Source organism: Coffea arabica, chromosome 11c (genome assembly GCF_036785885.1).
Source record: "Coffea arabica cultivar ET-39 chromosome 11c, Coffea Arabica ET-39 HiFi, whole genome shotgun sequence".
In the NCBI taxonomy this organism is placed as follows: Eukaryota; Viridiplantae; Streptophyta; class Magnoliopsida; order Gentianales; family Rubiaceae; genus Coffea; species Coffea arabica.
The window spans coordinates 21,032,893-21,050,757 of record NC_092330.1 but is presented as its reverse complement, the minus strand read 5'-3'; the positions used below and the strand labels follow the sequence as shown (position 1 = coordinate 21,050,757).

Genomic DNA, 17,865 nt, shown 5'->3' with positions numbered 1-17,865 from the left:
GCAATGGCTTTGAGTGGTATACAGATCTGGAGTCTGGGACCATTGACAGTTGGGAGCAGCTAGAACATTAATTTCTTAGTCGCTTCTATAGTACAAAGAGAACTGTCAGCATGACGGAACTCTCTAATACACGTCAATGGAAGAATGAACCTGTCATTGATTTCATCGACCGTTGGAGGAATCTAAACTTAAATTGCAAAGATCGAATTTCTGAATCTTCCGCGATCGAGATGTGCATTCAAGGTATGCACCAGGGACTCAAATACATATTACAAGGTGTGCAACCAGAAATATTTGATGAATTATCCACAAAAGCCCATAAGTTGGAGATTAATCTTGATGGACAAGAACCGCCAGTTCCTGACCCTCACAAGGCCAAAGAAAGACAAGACATGAGGAAAGGGGCAAGCCACCATTCAAAAATGAAAAGAAGGAGGCTATGACTACAAGCATAACACTTTTTAAGGTCATTCCCAAAACTGCTAGGAGAGAAGACAGGAAGATCAATGCACATCAAGAACAAGGAAAGAGAAAACCGACTCTCAAGGAGATGCAAGATCAGGAGTACCCTTTCCTTGATTCTGATGTCCCCGATATGTTTGACAATCTGTTAAGTATAAATTTGATCACGCTTCCTGAGATGAAACGACCTGACGAGGCCAGGAACACTGAAGATCCCAATTATTGTAAGTATTATCTATTGGTTGGGCATCCCATTCAAAGACAAAGTAATGGAGTTGGCGAGACAAGGAAAAATTCTTCTTGAAGAAGACAAGGCAAGTGTGAATCAAACGTCCATTGATTCCCTGCAGTCTATAAAGATTAAAAGGGTCATGGTACCTGCATTGCCAATAATTCAGTTTGGTTCATTGGATCCCTTGGAAATCGAACAAGAAGGTGCTACTTTAACTTTTCAAGAACATGCACATGAAGACGAGAAGGTGTCACGACCTGATGTGGATGATGAAGGATGAACTTTAGTCACGCGCAGAAGGAGGCGACATTCCCGTCCATCTAGTAAGGCAAACAAGGCCTTAACAAGAAGTCAGGTGATCTGGAAAGGGAAAGAGAAGAACATAAAGAGAAACAATAACTGTTGCAACCTTCAAGGAAGTCGAATTGCAAGCAAAAGTCGCGAACTCCTATCACTTTAAAAGAATTCTTTGATGTTGATGTGGTCGCAAGTCACGCAACGCGAGTAGGTCATACCGAAGAGCAAAAAGATAATACTCGCGAATCTCTCTGTGAGATAGCCCGTGTGCCTACCGACAATGAAAGAGGTCGTGTGCCCACCGGCAATGAAGAGGTGAACGTCACAAGTATCACTTTTACTAGTGAAGACTTGTTGCTTGGGTCAACACCGCATAACCGCCCTTTGTTTGTGACTGGTTATGCAAATAAGCAAAAAGTGAATAGAATTTTGATAGATGGAAGTTCTGCAGTTAATATTCTTCCTTTAAAGACTCTGAAGGAGCTTGACATCCCGATTGATGAACTTTCCAACAGCCGACTGATGATTCAAGGTTTTAATCAAGGACGGCAAAAGAGCTCTTGGATCACTAAATTTGGAGATAGTCATTGATGACATGTCATCCAGAGCGTTGTTGTACGTAATAGATGTTAAGACAACATACAATGTACTACTGGGAAGGCCCTGGATTCATGAAAATGGAGTTGTACCGTCAACCCTTCATCAATGTTTCAAGTACTGTCAAAATGGGGTGGCAAGAAGTGTGAAAGCCGATGATAATCCTTTCACTGAGGCGCAAGCATATATCGCTGATGCCAAATTTTACATCAAAAGGCACAATACGAAAGATAAGTCTGAGCAACCTCTATCTGTGGATAAAATCCAAAACCCCAAATCTCCGAGTGCAAAAGGGGAGAAAGCGATAAATTCAAAATCAAAAGAGGAAGTTCATGAAGAAACTGATGTTTCATTTCCAAATAATGAATCAGTTGTTTTTCGCTACCCTCCCAAGTCAAGAATGGAACAGGGACAGTCACCTGTAATTCAGCATGAACCTCTAAAAGGTTTGACTCTTCCGGTAGTTCATCTTGATACAAAAAAGGCATCATTTCCTCCGCTTAAAAGGTCTAACCTTTTAACCAAAGAATCTGAAGTCGAACAAGACACCATACCAAAGTTAAGAACCAAAGAAGATTTTGATCCCATTGCATATAAGCTTCTCGCTAAGGCTGGATATGATCTCAAAGAATTTGCTGTGTTAAATGTTCCATCCTGTCAATCTACTAGTGACATGATCCATGGGTTGAATCCTACCCAAAAGATGTTGAAGGAAAAAGGATATGCCGTTGAAAATCTCAAATTTGGTCTTGGCTACTCTTCCCCTACACCAATCCGCATTAAGATCAATAGATTTAGTAGTCAATATATTACTGTGGAGGATGAGTCTTCTCAAATAGCTGGTAGATTTCAAACTTTTCACGGAAAGGAGAATAAAGCTCCACGGGTATCTGTTTTTCAGAAGTTAGGACCGTAAAGAAGACAAAAACCTCAAAACTCCCATAAGAGTAAGGGAAGGATAGCAAAGTCATTGGAAAATCTTGAAGAACTTTCTGATTGTCCTCATAAATTTGGTAGCATCATTCCTTCGAGAATGAGAAGATGCACAGACCTTGTAATAAAGTGTGGGATTGAATTGAGGGTCAGGGAGCATACCGTAGTGTACACAAGACCAAAAGAGTATGATGAAGAGAGTGTTGTTTCATGCAATCATATAACCATAATTGACGGTGACTCTCCTAAAGAAGAAGAAGATGTTGAAGACGCTCCACCTGAATTGGAGGAAGGAGTTAAGGCCACTGTGGATGATCTAAAGGAAATCAATCTTGGTACTTCAGAGGACCCGCGTCCAATATACGTAAGTGTTTTATTGAGCCCCGACGAAGAGAAGGCATATATTGAACTTTTGCGGGAGTATCAAGATGTTTTTGCATGGACTTATAAAGAAATGCCGGGTTTAAGCCCAAAAGTGGCCGTCTACCATTTGACTGTTAAAAAGGGAGTTCGACCTGTGAAGCAAGCACAATGGAGGTTTAGACCCGATTTGATTCCATTAATCAAAATTGAAGTCAATAAGCTTATTGAAGCCGAGTTTATTCGTGAAGTTAAATATCCCACATGGATTTCGAGTATCGTGCCTGTGCGAAAGAAAAATGGACAAATCCGCATCTGCGTTGATTTCAGAGATCTTAATAATACTTGTCCCAAAGATGACTTTCCTTTACCGATCACTGAGCTCATGATTGATGCAACTACTGAGCATGAAGTTCTGTCATTTATGGATGGCTCTTCTGGATATAATCAAATTCGATTGGCACCATAGGATGATGAGCTCACTGCATTTCGTACTCCTAAGGGTATTTATTGTTATAAAGTAATGCCCTTTGGTCTCAAGAATGCTGGAACCACATATCAAAGAGTAATGCAAAGCATCTTTGATGACATGCTTCATAAAAATATCAAATGTTATGTGGATGATTTAGTTGTTAAATCAAAGAAAATGAGTAACTACTTGGAGGACTTGAGACAAGTATTTGATCGGTTGAGAAGGTATCAACTCAAAATGAACCCTCTCAAGTGTGCATTTGGAGTCACGTCAGGGAAATTTCTTGGTTTTGTAGTTCGCAATTGAGGTATTGAAATTGATCAGGCCAAAATTAATGCTATATTGAGGATGCCTGAGCCTCATGACATTCATGAATTGAAAAGTCTTCAAGGGCGATTAGCTTATCTGCTGAGATTTATCTCAAATTTAGCAGGAATGTGTCAACCATTTAGTCGCTTGATGAAGAAAGATGTGCCATTTCAATGGGATGAGACTTGTAGTAATGCGTTCAATAGCATTAAGTCTTATCTTATGAAAGCACCTGTTTTGGCTACACCTATTCATGGAAAGCCATTACTTCTTTATATTGCTGCTCAGGAACGCTCAGTGGGGGCATTGCTTGCACAAGAAAATAATGAAGGAAAAGAAGTTGCCCTTTATTATTTAAGCAGAATGATGACCCCTAACGAACTAAACTACTCGCCAATTGAAAAGTTGTGTTTAGCTCTTATTTTTGCAATACAGAAGTTAAAACACTACTTTCAAGCACATAGTGTAAGGCTTATTTCCAGGGCAAATCCCATAAAGTATGTGATGAGCAGGCCATTATTATCCGACCATTTAGCTAGATGGTATCTTTAGCTGCAACAGTTTGAGATTATTTATGTGCCTCAAAAAGCGGTGAAAGGACAAGTTCTGGCGGATTTTCTTGCTGATCACCCGATACCTGTTGAATGGGAGTTAAGTGATGACCTACCAGATGAGGATGTACTCCTTATTGAGATCCGCCCACCATGGAAAATGTATTTTGATGGTGCTGCTCATCGTCATGGGGCTGGAGCAGGGATTGTATTCATGACTCTTGATGGAGGGATATTATTATACTTTTTTACCCTAAATCAACATTGTTCAAATAATGTTACTGAGTACCAAGCTCTCATACTCGGACTTGAAATAGCTGTTGACATGGAGCCGTTGGAACTTCAAATCTATGGTGGCTCTCAATTGGTGGTTAACCAATTCTTGGGAAGTTATAAAGTCAAAAAGTCCGAATTAATTTCGTATCACAAATATGCAATGCGACTTGTGAAGCGGCTTGGAGGTGCAAGTATTAGGCATGTTCCTAGAAGGAAAAATGAGCAAGTTGATGCATTAGTTGTGCTAGCCTCTTCACTTGCCATGCCGGATCATGAGATACAAGTTCGTGTATGTCAAAAGTGGGTAATTCCATCACTAATTGATGATGAAGATATTGAAGGAGGCGACGCTCATGTGGCCTCAACCTATGAAATTGATAAAGAAGATTGGAGACAACCCCTCGTTGATTATCTTAAGTATCAAAAATTACCTGAGGAGCAACGTAGGAGAACTGACATCCGTCGTCGTGCCTCTCGTTTATCCTGTACAAGGACACGCTGTACCGAAGATCATTTGAAGGTGTACTGTTGCGCTGTCTGAGCGAAGACGAGGCATATCGAACGATGCACGAGGCACATTCTGGAATATGTGGAGCTCACCAATCCGGTCCTAAGTTGCATTTTCGGATTAAAAGGATGGGCTACTATTGGCCTACTATGGTCAAAGATTGCATAGAATATGCTCAAAGATGTCAGGCTTGCCAGTTTCATGCAAATTACATGCATCAACCACCTGAGCCGTTACACCCGACCGTTGCTTCTTGGCCTTTTGATGCTTGGGGCCTTGATGTTGTGGGACCATTACCAAAGTCGTCCGATCAACATTTATATATATTTGCTGCTATCGACTACTTTTCTAAGTGGGCTAAAGCCATACCGCTCAAGCAAGTTAGAAAGGAAGATATGGTGAATTTTATTCGTGTGAATATTATTTACCATTATGGAGTTCCCCGGTACATTATCACTGATAATGGAAAATCCTTCTCCAATAGCTTGATGGATAAGTTGTGTGAAAAATTTAATTTCAAGCAACGCAAGTCCTCCATGTATAATGCCCCCGCCAATGGTTTCGCAGAGGCATTCAACAAAACTTTGTATAACTTGTTGAAGAAAGTAGTGGCCAAATCAAAGAAATATTGGCACGAAAGCATAGGCGAAACTCTTTGGGCCTATCGCACCACATACCGAACTCCAACGCAAGCCATACCATATGCCTTAGTCTACGGTGTAGAAGCTGTCCTGCCCCTTGAACAACAAATTCTTTCTTTGAAAATTGCTATTCAAGAAGGGCTCACGGAGGAAGAAAATGTTTGCCTGCGCCTTGAAGAATTGGAAGCTTTAGATGGAAAGAGGTTGGAGGCCCAACAAAATCTTGAATGCTATCAAACCCGTCTCTCTAGAGCCTTCAATAAGAAAGTTCGGCGCCGCTCCTTTCAAGTCGGTGGCATGGTACTCACCGTTCGAAAGCCAATAGTTATGACTCATCGCACTAAAGACAAATTCGCTTTTAAATGGGATGGGCCATATGTTGTTCGAGAAATCTACACAAATGGCGCGTATAAACTGGTGGACAAAGATGCTGTAAAAGTTGGTCCCATAAATGGAAAATTCATGAAGTTATACATGACATAAAAAAAAATGAAGCACTCCATGACGCATGAGTCTAAACTGCATGTTGCTTCGGGCCAACATGAGCTAAAACTGTGGATAACAACCACCAATAGTGTAGCACGTGGTTAAACTGCTGAAACACTCCACCAAATCTAAGGTGGTAAACAAAAGGATACTCCTGACCCGCAAGAGTTTAAACTGTGAACGGTAGGAACTACGTGTGCCTTGATTCTCTTTTGGGATACATAGACAGCTTAGAGGGCAACTTCTAAGTTTAGTTACAACATTATAAAACTAAAATCTTTGCCCGGATGATTCTTTTGATAAAAAAAAAGAAAAAAATGTTCATCTTTAGGACAATTCGAATTATTTTGTGACATATACTTGAAAGTATATTATTCAGATTACCAAATTATTTGGATAATTACCTTTTCAAGTGTGATCAGAATTATGTAAAGATGGAATTGTTCATACTACGGTTGATAGCTTAAAACGGTGGCTATCGAAAGAGCAAGTAAAGACGAGGACGTCTGCAAGAATGTGATGAAAAAAAAATCAAGTTTCATTATGAAGTGCTTGTACTCATAGCTACACGCTTTGATCAATTAACAAAAGATGAAATTTGAAACAAAGTAAAAGATGGCAACTATTCCTAGAATTCAAATGATGACAGCTCCTTTCGGTTGTTTTCAAGTAATGCTTGCATCTTGTCCAAAGTTTGACTCTCCTCAGCAAGTAGACGCGGGGAATTCTCAATCTTTCGAACTTCATTTTGTAAGTCGACCATCACGCCTTGCACTCGGATAAGCTCATCCTGCTCTTCTCGTAACAGTGAAAGCGTCTCCTTCCTGTGAGTATCCAAGAACTCAAGTCGCTTCCTCAACTCTATTTCCTCGCGATCAATCTCCTTAAGTTTAAACATGTGCGTTGAGATCTTCTCCACTTGTTGTTTCTCCTTACTCTAAGCATCTCTAAGATGTTGGGTGGCCGTAGAAAGCAACTCATCATATGATTCAGCTGAAATTTTATTTGAGAGAGAAGATTTCACTGCAACGTAACGAGTTGCATTTGCAAACAAAGCCTTTAAAAGGCCTTGCAAATTTGAGATATCCGTGGCATTGAAGTTTTGCATTTCCTCCATGATTTCGTTGGCTTTCATTTCAAGAGCTGGCATGCGCTCCAAGACTGTTTGAGATATCATAACTCTCAAGTTATTCCATAACATTTGGATATAGACTCGACGACATGTTGAGATCACGCTTTGGGGGCAAAATTCAGACACTCGACACGATGGTGGATCAAAAACTTTGAGTTTCCTTTTGGCCGATGGAGTCATGTGCTCCGCCTTCTGTGACATGATTTGCTAAATCACATTTCCATCCTCTACTGTCTTTTTGGAATTCTCACTAGCACCCTTTTGTTGGGTAGAACTGACCACTTGTTTGGCCCAAAAGTTCAAATGCAGTAGGTCCTTCAACTGATACTTGACTTGGTTCTCTATCATCAATGAAGATCAAGTCTTGATCATCCAACTGTAGGGAAAATGTTGTGAGACAAATCATGAATATGAAATTAACAAACAAATTTCAAATGCTAGATTAAATAAGGCAAGGAGGGTCCTTACAATATTGGCACGGCTTATACCAGGCACAGATATATCCGGAATGTCTTTAAAGAGTTCTTTAGGATCTAAACCAATATCATCCAAGGGGAGAGTCATTACCTTGGACTTCTTGCATTTTCAATGCTGATCCGTGCTGGTGGATTGCTCATCCTCCTCATTAAAAGGCTCACTCCGCTTCTTCTCATATGAACTGCAAGAATCATAATCAATAGCCTTCACAATGTTTGAAGGAAGATGAAATGAAGTACCCTTCAAAAATTCTTCATTAGGAGTAAGGTTCTCAGGGGTAGTAGTCTTGTTGTTTGAACTCTTCAAAATTTCCTTCTCACTTCTCATAGTCTTTTGCTTCATCTCAAGACTATTGCCAACCTTGGAAGAATTGTTCAAGTTTGCAAGTTCCTTCCCTTTCGACTTCTTTTGCTCCCTATTTGATTGGACACTCTTAATTAAAGCATCACGCCCTTTGAGGAGATGATCATCATGCACCATAGCCCACCATGTTTGAAAGCCTGAAGATGTGTGTTTGCTAGCATTCAAGGGATAGCTAGGGAAAAGTACCTTTGACTCTGTTTTACTGCGAATGGCAGTGCGCCAGAGTATTCGACTCAAGTCATAACTTGTGGAACGAACATCTGCCCCGAGTTCCTGTGGAGGAACTTGATAAAAGCTGAATTGCCGCGCAAATCTATATGGACTATATGGCTCAACAAGGAAATCCCCTTCAGCATGCAAAACTAAGTAATTTGAGCAGGCACTTACAAAATAACTTAGTTCGAAGTTTGCTAATTTGCCATTGTCAATAAAAAGTTCATTACGGTTCTTCACAAGAGAAGTGATTCCCCAAGTTGCTTTGTCTCCCTGATGAATGAGGTCGCAAGCACTATTTTCATCAAAGTATCGTACACCACCCTCTCCAGAATAGTTGGTCATGGTGGGTCCAGACATGGTATTTGGAGTCGAATAATGGGTAGAGAAATAACTCGCTAACCAAGCATATACGTAGTGCACCGGAAAAGCCGCACGTGCACACCCTGGGGTAGTTGAGCTTGAAATTTTATGAAGCCCACGGTATATGTTTAGCAAGACAGGAACAGCAAGGCAAGTCTTACGACCGGCAGCCATCATACTGGCCATTTTGAAAGTAGATGGTCTAATATAATGGAGGTCCTCATCTGGTAAAGCAAAGACACAGAGCCAGCAAGATATAAATGCTGCAAGATAGGTCTCTTCCCGCAAGTGAAGTTTGACTCTGATGGTATCAAATACGCCATTATCTTGACTTGAAAATTTGCGTGGTTGTCCAATTTCGCCATCCGGATTTTGGGTCACTTGAGCACGAGATGCCCTCTTTATCCTTCTCTGCTTTGGCTTTGAGTATCTGGTTTTGCCTTTAAACCAGAACTTAATCCATTGGGCAGCAGAAACTCTAGCTTTGTTGGATTCCCCATGTTGAAGATGATGAAAGGCTGCGAACAAATACTCACAGCTTTGTGGAATATGCCTTAATTTCTTTTCATTAACTTCAGTTAGCTCCTCCGCGCATGGAATTACCTCTTCATAGATACCCCCGATGATTGGAAGTCCTCCTAACTTGTGCAAGTCCCAAAGTGAGAGAGACAATTCCCCGATAGATGTATGCAAGGTATTAGTGTCCGGACACCACGCCTCGCAGAATGCCCTAAGTACATAGGGATTCCTATCGTATGTGAAAAGTGAAGCATATAAGGCGTCAAACAAGTAATTTTCATGGAGCACTTGTTTGCTCCTGCCGAGAATATCCTCCAACCACTCCTAGTAATTTTCGATGTAACTGAATGCACCATTGAGTCGCAAGGAAGGACCCCAGTGTGCATCTCCGTCTATGATCCGCCTGCCAAGGGTTTGAAAGGGAGTTGTTCTTAGCTCCTTATGAATAAGAGATCTCAAGGAGTGGACTTTCGTGCCGTCATCTTGAGAAAGTTCAAGTGACCAATTCTTCAATTCTGGGTACTGGTGAGAAGGCCACTTACCAGAGTAAGTTCCTTGTATAGGGGGATGCACCAATAATTTCGTTCCTTTATCACCAGAGTCACCATCGCTGTCAGCGATAAGGAGATACTTTTCGTTTGAAGATGTGACTTCCTTGAACACCACCATTGTATCAAGACTAACCTGCAACAAAAGCCAGGAAAAAGAAAGTTTGGTTAAAATGACATGATCGAAGATAGTGAAAGGCTTCTTGAATTTTGGGTGAGTTTTTATTGAAGTGGGTAATCGTGTCTCATTCTTTATGTACTCCTCAAGCCATGATATGGCTCTCGTGGGAGTTTGCGGTTGCGCCTTTTTCAAATTTTGGTTGCGCTATCTCCTTTGTGCTCCTCAAGCCATAATAGGCTCTCGTGGGAGTTTACGGTTGCACCTTCTTCAAATTTTGGCTGTGCCATCTCTTTTGTACTCCTCAAGCCATAATAGGCTCTCGTGAGAGTTTGTGGTTGCACCTTCTTCAAATTTTGGTTGCGCCATCTCTTTTGTACTCCTCAAGCCATAATAAGCTCTCGTGGGAGTTTGCGGTTGCACCTTCTTCAAAATTTGGTTGTGCCATCTTCTTCATGCACTCCTCAAGCCATAGCATGGCTCTCGTGGGAGTTTGCGGTTGCGCCTTCTTCAAATTAAATGTCCACCATACAGGATGTGTCGGGGATCCTTCTTTCATATCACAAAAAAAAAAATCAGCATTGACAAGAAGTGAAAATCATGAGGCATGTGAGCTACCTTAGTGTTTTGAATTCCCCGAGCTATAAAGTGCCAAACACAATTGGAACGTCAACTCGCTTCAGTGGGTGTCAATACAAGCTGCAACAAAAAAAAAGAGAAAAAAAAACTCATGAGAAGGACACATTTCCAAGAAAGTTGCAATGCATGTGTTGGTGAACATTTCATATCAGTTATCAATTAAATTGACATGAAAAGCAAAAAAAAAAAAAACACTATGGACTTGGCCCGATTGTAAGTGTCGTGGCTTGCATGCAAAGCAACAAATGAAGTTTGAGTGATTTGGCATTGGACCAATTATTAATGAATAATAGCACGAAGAAACCATTTGGCAAGTTACTGTATCCAATGGTCTTGAGGCGCCTATGCCATTCGTTCAATGCAAGGTCATGCAATACAGATTTCAAGGACCAAAAGAACGTGTAATATGCAGGTTTATGATGAGTCAGGTTCTGTCCGGCAGTAAAAAAAAGAAAAGAAAAAAAGAAAAAAGAAAAGGAATTGGTGCTTATAAATTTCGTATCTTCATATGATGCCAATTCACATGCAAAGTGACAATGGAGTCCGAAATTGACTTGAGACAGGGGGTCAAGCATGAATCAAAGCCAGGCAGTCCCTATGTGCACTAAGTCTCATTGGGTCAATTGAACAAGCAACTAGTGCAAGAAGATTGAATTCTTAATGGCAACCAGTTCAAAAAAAAAAAAAAGGAGAAGAACTTTAAAAGTCAGCAGCGGCACAAATGTGAGAAAATTAAATTTCTTAGTAAGAAAGTTTCTAGGTGAGCTTGCGAGTTACCTGGGGGTGAAGTTTGCAAATTGTAATTCCCCAAGAAAGATGGAAAATTTCGGTCTAAACGAAAGCTAGAAACGGCACAAGCTAGAAGACTTCGTAAATTGTAAATTCCCCAAGAAAGCTAGAAAATTTTGGTCTAAACGAAAGCTGGAGAACTGCGCAAGCTAGAAGACTTCGAAAATTGTAAGTCTCCAAGCAAGCTGGAAAACTTTGCAAGTTGTGTCATGCAGGTTGTGTCTCCTCATATAGAAGCAAGGAAATTCATATCTTATATAAAGTTGCATGGAAAATTTTGGCAGTATTTGAATTAGGAAGCTGTTAAAATTTGGAGAGTACCACGTTGCTAAGAAGCTCGTGTATGCCATAGGTTGGTTTTAAGCACTTTCTAGTTTCAATACATTCCTAGATACATGAGAAGTTTGGAAAGTGGAGCTATACATGTTTACTTGAGTAAATTGTCCAAAAGCTTAGTTGCCTAAAGATTCATAACTAGTCTGTTGGGACATTTGGGATTCTAAAAGTCAACAGGGCTAGCATCCGGGCAATAAATTCGTTTTGACGACTAGCAAGGCGCTGCAATGATACGATTCCAATAGCTTGGGTTTGATTTCCAAAAAGGGCTATGCTTGAAACATAAGGAAGTTCGTGTATGTAACTGCTTATAGTAATTGGAATGTTAAGCTTCCTACTGATACTTCATTCAAGATTTGGCAATATCGGATTTGTTGACATCGGGCAAAGTGGTAACAAAGGAAGACAAGATCTGGTCGTTTCCAAAAGTCCCCTACCAAAGAAAAAAAGGGGCCAGTAAGAATTCTCATTGTCCAAGAAAAAGAAATGGACAGCGAGAAGATAGAAAACAATTGCCAATTGTCAAGGCGTCCGATTGAGTGGCCATGCTTTGATTATTAAATGTTTAGACGGTGCAATGTTCATAGAAGGTTCCCAAATGCACGAGACTAATTGCAAGCAACAAATTCATTGTAATCACTTGGGTAATGATCCTACGCATTGCACCTTGGTGTAGACCACACGTGATTCATGAATTGGCAAGGAAATCAGCCTCCTTTTATTAAAAAAAAAATCAAGTACTTCAAGTCTCAATTTCAATCCTTGACGAGCAAGTCTCAATTGATTCTTGAAGTGGGGGCATTTGTAGACAAAGAAAATTTATTTAATTTATTTTAGTCAAGATTTATTTAAACTAAATCGATCTTGATTAAATTAAATTAAATTATAGAAGTCCATCATGTTTTGGACTGGCAAATTGGGCCAATATTATATGGGCTATTAAATCAAATTAAATTTGTAATACCCATTTAAGTTGAAGTGAATTAATTGATTTATTAATTCACAATGCACTATTTAGGTTGGCCCATTATTTAAACCCAAGTAAAATGAATTTCTTGGGTAACAAGTGATCCAAAATGCAGGAAGATTCTAAGGGTTTTCTTGAAGACCTAGCCTACATATTTTGGCTATAAATAGAGGTCTTCCCTCAAGGCAAAGACATGAGAAAAAAATCCCTAACTTTCGGAGAAACTTTGTCAAATTTTCTCAAGAGCTTTCTTCTTCAAATCCAAGTCCAAATCAAGTCAAACAAATCCTCCTGCTATCGGTGTTGAAGACTTGAAGTTCCAAGTGTTTGACACCATCATCAAATCAATCGTTCTCTACGCCGAAATTGTAGGAAGCACCCTTTCGATTGGAGAATAAGTCTTTTCGGCCCTTCAATTGAAGCTATTCGAAGAAAAGAATCAGGGGATTAATTTCTTTGATTCAAGAATTTTCAGAGATTGTAACCCGCTTATTATTTGATTTAATCAATTTGATATTTGTGCAAGTTTTCTTGTCTTTTATTTTAGGCAATAAAATTTGTGCTTACAGTCTCATTAATGCCTCAAAAAATTTGAAAGCCAATAAGTTATCAATAGGAGATCAGGCTAAGAGGACAGATGCTAAATCTGGTTTGACCAAAAGTGAAGCTTTTGCTGAGAATGATAAGCTTCAGAAAGATATTTTGGCATTGCAAACTATTAAAGACCCGACCCGAATCTGGGACCCATCGAACCCAGTTTCGGGAGATAAAGTAGAGGACCTGTCGGATAGACGGGTTAGATCCGAGACATGTTTATTATAACGAGTTTGGATTTGAAATGTTCAGTTTCAATCCAAATTCGACCCGTTGACAAGCTTATCCCCGTCCCTGGCTAAGAGAGATTGGGAGAAAGAAACTCATTTTAGACTAGAGAGTTGTGCTATACACATTTCCTAGATTTTAGAGGTAAGTTAGATAAAACTTTAAATCGTTTCTTATATTTCCTATTTAAGTTGAATTATTTGCTTTTTATGTTTTAATTGTTATTTATTTAAATAATAGAGTAAGTGAAGGATTTTGTAGTTGATTTAAGCTCCTCGAGATCGATCCTTTATAAACCCTATACTATAAGAGCAACCTATTTACTTGCAGGAAATGAGTGAATTTAGGAATTAAACTTGAGTGTAGTGCTAGAAACCCGTTAGTATATTTAGAAAAAAAAACCACTATTACACATTGGATATCCAAATACATGAGGATCCAAATTTGGATTTATTTTTTCATATCTATAAGGGTTTGGGTCTGAATCGGGGTTTAACTAAATTTAATGGGTCTGAATTTGGATTAAAGAGATTTAGTCTAAACCCTATCCACTGACATGACTATTGATAACCAATGAATCTTATGTGGCAATCATCAAATACTATATTGAGGGAAAACAGAGTCAGTGTACATGTAATGGAAAGGAGCCTAATCCGTCTTAGTGGTATTTTCTCTTTCGGAGTGGTCACTCGAATGCTAAAAAATGGAATGAGACAGAGTAGAGAAGCACAACGCGGAAGCATTTGTTTTTCTAACAGTAACAGCAAATCTGAAAGGTGTGATCTTAGGGGCTGATAATATACCTGAGCCAGCTCCATACCTAGTCAGTGATTATGCCAAACTCTTTGCGTGAATCTCCTTAACAATGGGGGCAATAGCACTACCAATGTTTCTCTCATGGAAGGCATAAGAAAACTTGTGTCGTGATCAGATTTTCTTTTTCAAATAAAAATTCAAGTATTTCCTGATCTTCTGTACTTTCTTGAAATGAGTTAAATCAATTTAGGATTATTGGGATTATTCAAGGGTTGGTCTTGAACATAGTCAAACACTCGAGATTTGAAGCCTTACTGCATTCATTCATTTAACAAGTTATGGTCTACAAATAAATTATATGCAACTCGATCGGATGTCTAAAATGCAAGAAAAGGTTAGGAGTGCATTTGGATCATTGTTTACAATACTTTTGGCGTTACATTACCCGTTGCACCATGTATTGAAGTGATATATGTCTTCTCAATTATTATCCACAAATAATTTGTGACTGTTGGAGGACATATATTCATTTATAATACGTGTTACCCAAATATAATCAAAGTATTTAAAAACTAAACTTGCTCAACATAAAGCTGAAGGAATTTATTAGGTGGATGTGAGAACCCGTAATTTTCTTAATTTCAAGGTTTTATTCTTTATTGCATGTTTTTCCATATTTTCTTTATTCGGAAAATTTTACACATAATTTTTATGAGAAAATAAGGTTTTTAAATTATTTTTTTAGTATTGGTTAGTTTTTGAGAAATTAAGAGCGTATACCGGACGTGGGACCCACTAGTGCGTTAAGTGCGGTAAATGTTGTTCATTTGGAGCAGCTTTGTATACATGGATTATATTACATGATGTTATGAGATAATTAGGGGTTTGGCTAGTTCATTAATTCTTGCAAGACAAAAGAAATGAGATAAGCTTGAGATGGACACATGTTGCATTGTGATTGGAGCTTGGCATTTGACTAGTCTTTTTTTACCTTTATTAAACCAATTTTGACCAAAAATTAGCTTCCATTTTCATCCTTTTGGCCGACCACTCTTGGAGAGAAACAAGAGAAAACTCTTCAACTTTTGCTTCCATTTCTTGCCCAAATCTCGAAATCCAACCGTTTATTTCTCAAATTCCTCCATAAAACTTACTTGCTAGGAGTGATTGAAGTGCTTGGTGGTTTTTGTTTGGAGGGAAAGACTCTCATCTACCTTGTATCTAGTGTTTGTAAGGTAAGTGGTTAAGAAATTGTTTCCTTGTTGGTTATGAGGTGAAATTAGTAGGTGTGGCAGTTGAAGATGAAATTTTGTGAAGTATTTCATGACTTTTGGTGGTGTTTGATGGATTTTTGATTTTATGCATAATTTTTCTGTTTTATATGATTCATGCGGTGTGGCCATGTATGATGATTGGAAATGATCTAGAATGAAGCCTTGGTGTGTGAATGGTAGCTAATTGCAGAAAATTTCTGTTTTGGAAAGAAAATTTGGAAAGTTAGGGTTCATTAATTTACATTCTGCCTGACACAGTACCTCATAGTTAGAGGCCGAATTTGTGACGACCCCACTTCTCCCAAGGGCGAACCCAAGGGTATCGGCGGGCCGCCTGCCTAGCTCGCGCCAGGACTCAAAACTTAAAGCAATCAAACGAGATAGATCGAAAGAGCACTATATACAATATATACAATCCCAAAAGTTATATTTACATCTTCAAAAGTCTCGAGTCAAACCACTCTAATATACTACAACCACAACCAGCAGAAAATAGACCCTAAGAAGGGTCCTTATACAAACCACCAAAACAAAAACAAACATCCTAACTGTCCAACTATTACAAACAAACTTAACTACACTAGTGTAAGTGCCAAAATCCCCGCGTCGGCCCCTGCTAAGGAAAACAAAAGGAATGGGGTAAGATAAATGCTTAGTAAGTAAACAGGGGTGAAAGCATAAATTCACGTAGCAACAATTTCACAAGAAGAGTAAAGCAAAAGCAGAAAAGAACAACATCATATAATAAGGATACAGGTGGCTCCAAAGCCAATTCATATGCCATGCGTGATCTCCTGCCGACACTCCGTCGACCACACTCAATGGTCCGTAGAACTTCACTTGTACACCCACCGACACCTTATCACCCTCACTGGCCAGTCACCTCACAAACTTGCCCGGGCGAACGAAATGACAAACTTGAGCTTGAGTCACAAGCTCGGGTCACAAACTTGGTCACCTTCTCGGTGAACCGGATTCACAAAATTGGTTCATAACATGAACCTACAAACTTGGTGACCTCAGACTAAGTTGGACTGACTTCGACCAAGCCCTAACCGGCTCGAATAGTCCAAACAGGTCTTAGATCGGGCCCACGAACTCACAAACTTTGCAAACTTCACAAACTTTACTCGAAAGTCGCCCCGAGCCACAAGCTCAAGGGTTTTGGTTCCAAAAGGTTCATATACATATGCCAAGTACAATTATACATTCAAATTAGGGTTTAGGTCGAGTGCGATAAAGTACACCCTCGCCTAAGTACCCTTTTCACATATCTAAAATACATAGCAAAGAAAACACATCAAACTGGCCTGAATACTTACTCAAAAACTGAAATAGCAAAAGTACGAAATCGGATCGAAATGAACAGCTAGTAGTGGGCCCCACCAGTTCCGCCCAGCTCACCACCGTCTGAAATAGAAGATTGTGTCACATAATATCGCAAACAGCTACTATCGTGCCTAAAACAAGCAAAACGGCAAAAACGACACGCGCGCACGTAAATAAGACGGACGGAAACGGAAACGGCCGTTAGCGGAAACGGCAGATTTGATACTCATTTCTAGTTTACTCATAAGTTGAGCTACGAATATCGGATTAAGGCGTATGAGATACCAAATCGAAGCTTAAAGGATGAACAACAACTGTTAAGAAGATATACAGAACTGAAACTGGAGGCTTCAGTCCCAAATGAACCAAACACAATCACTTACGAAATCTGGCCAATGCATAAATGGTCAGTTTTGAGTGCGAACTGTTTTCTATGCTACACATGGTCAAAAGAGCTGAAAATTGGCAGTTAGATAGTTCATTCCAAATGGAACAACTTTCATGAAGGTCGGCAATCCAAATTCGGAACGGAAATTGGTCATCAGGACCAAAACAGATCTGACCAGAAAATGGTCATCTTCACGGCCAGGCCTTATTTGCTCGGCTATATCTCAGGTTTTATAAATCCGATTCATGAAATTCCAAGGGCGTTAGAAAGCTCTGATATAGGGCTATAAGTTTGGTGTTTTGGTCGCAAGCCCAAACAGCTTGTAACCCAGTCAAATGTGAAGCCAAAGTTCCAGTCATAAACTGTCCAAAAACGTAACAGAATTTGATGGTCAAAACAGGTCTGAGTATTTCGTTTATAGTTCAGGATATACTAATCCGTTTAACCTGAAAATTTACAGGGATATCCAGGACTTAAGGGGCTACAATGTTGAAGAAGGAAACTTTGTCCAATTTTGAATGTAACAAGGTCAAAAATGCAAGACACTATACCAGAATTACCAAAATAGGTTTGCAAAACCCACAACGCTGTAATGAACACAACTCAGTCTATACAAGTCCAAATGCCGAAATTCCAAAGGAATATGATAGCTAAGACATCCAGATACATTTCATCAGAAGACACTAACATCCAAATCCAAAGTGATTC

General features: G+C 39.5%; 2 protein-coding genes across 2 annotated transcripts; both read left to right on the top strand.

Moving 5' to 3' along the window:
* Positions 1-1,586: 1,586 nt before the first annotated feature.
* Positions 1,587-3,350, top strand: LOC113739182 (uncharacterized). Its single transcript, XM_027266421.1, has 2 exons — positions 1,587-2,500; positions 2,606-3,350. Exons 1-2 carry the CDS (start codon positions 1,587-1,589, stop codon positions 3,348-3,350), a joined length of 1,659 nt encoding a protein of 552 aa, XP_027122222.1.
* Positions 3,351-3,404: 54 nt separating this feature from the next.
* LOC113739181 (uncharacterized) lies at positions 3,405-5,030 on the top strand. The gene is made up of 3 exons (XM_027266420.2): positions 3,405-3,557; positions 3,678-4,127; positions 4,215-5,030. Exons 1-3 carry the CDS (start codon positions 3,405-3,407, stop codon positions 5,028-5,030), a joined length of 1,419 nt encoding a protein of 472 aa, XP_027122221.2.
* Positions 5,031-17,865: the final 12,835 nt, after the last annotated feature.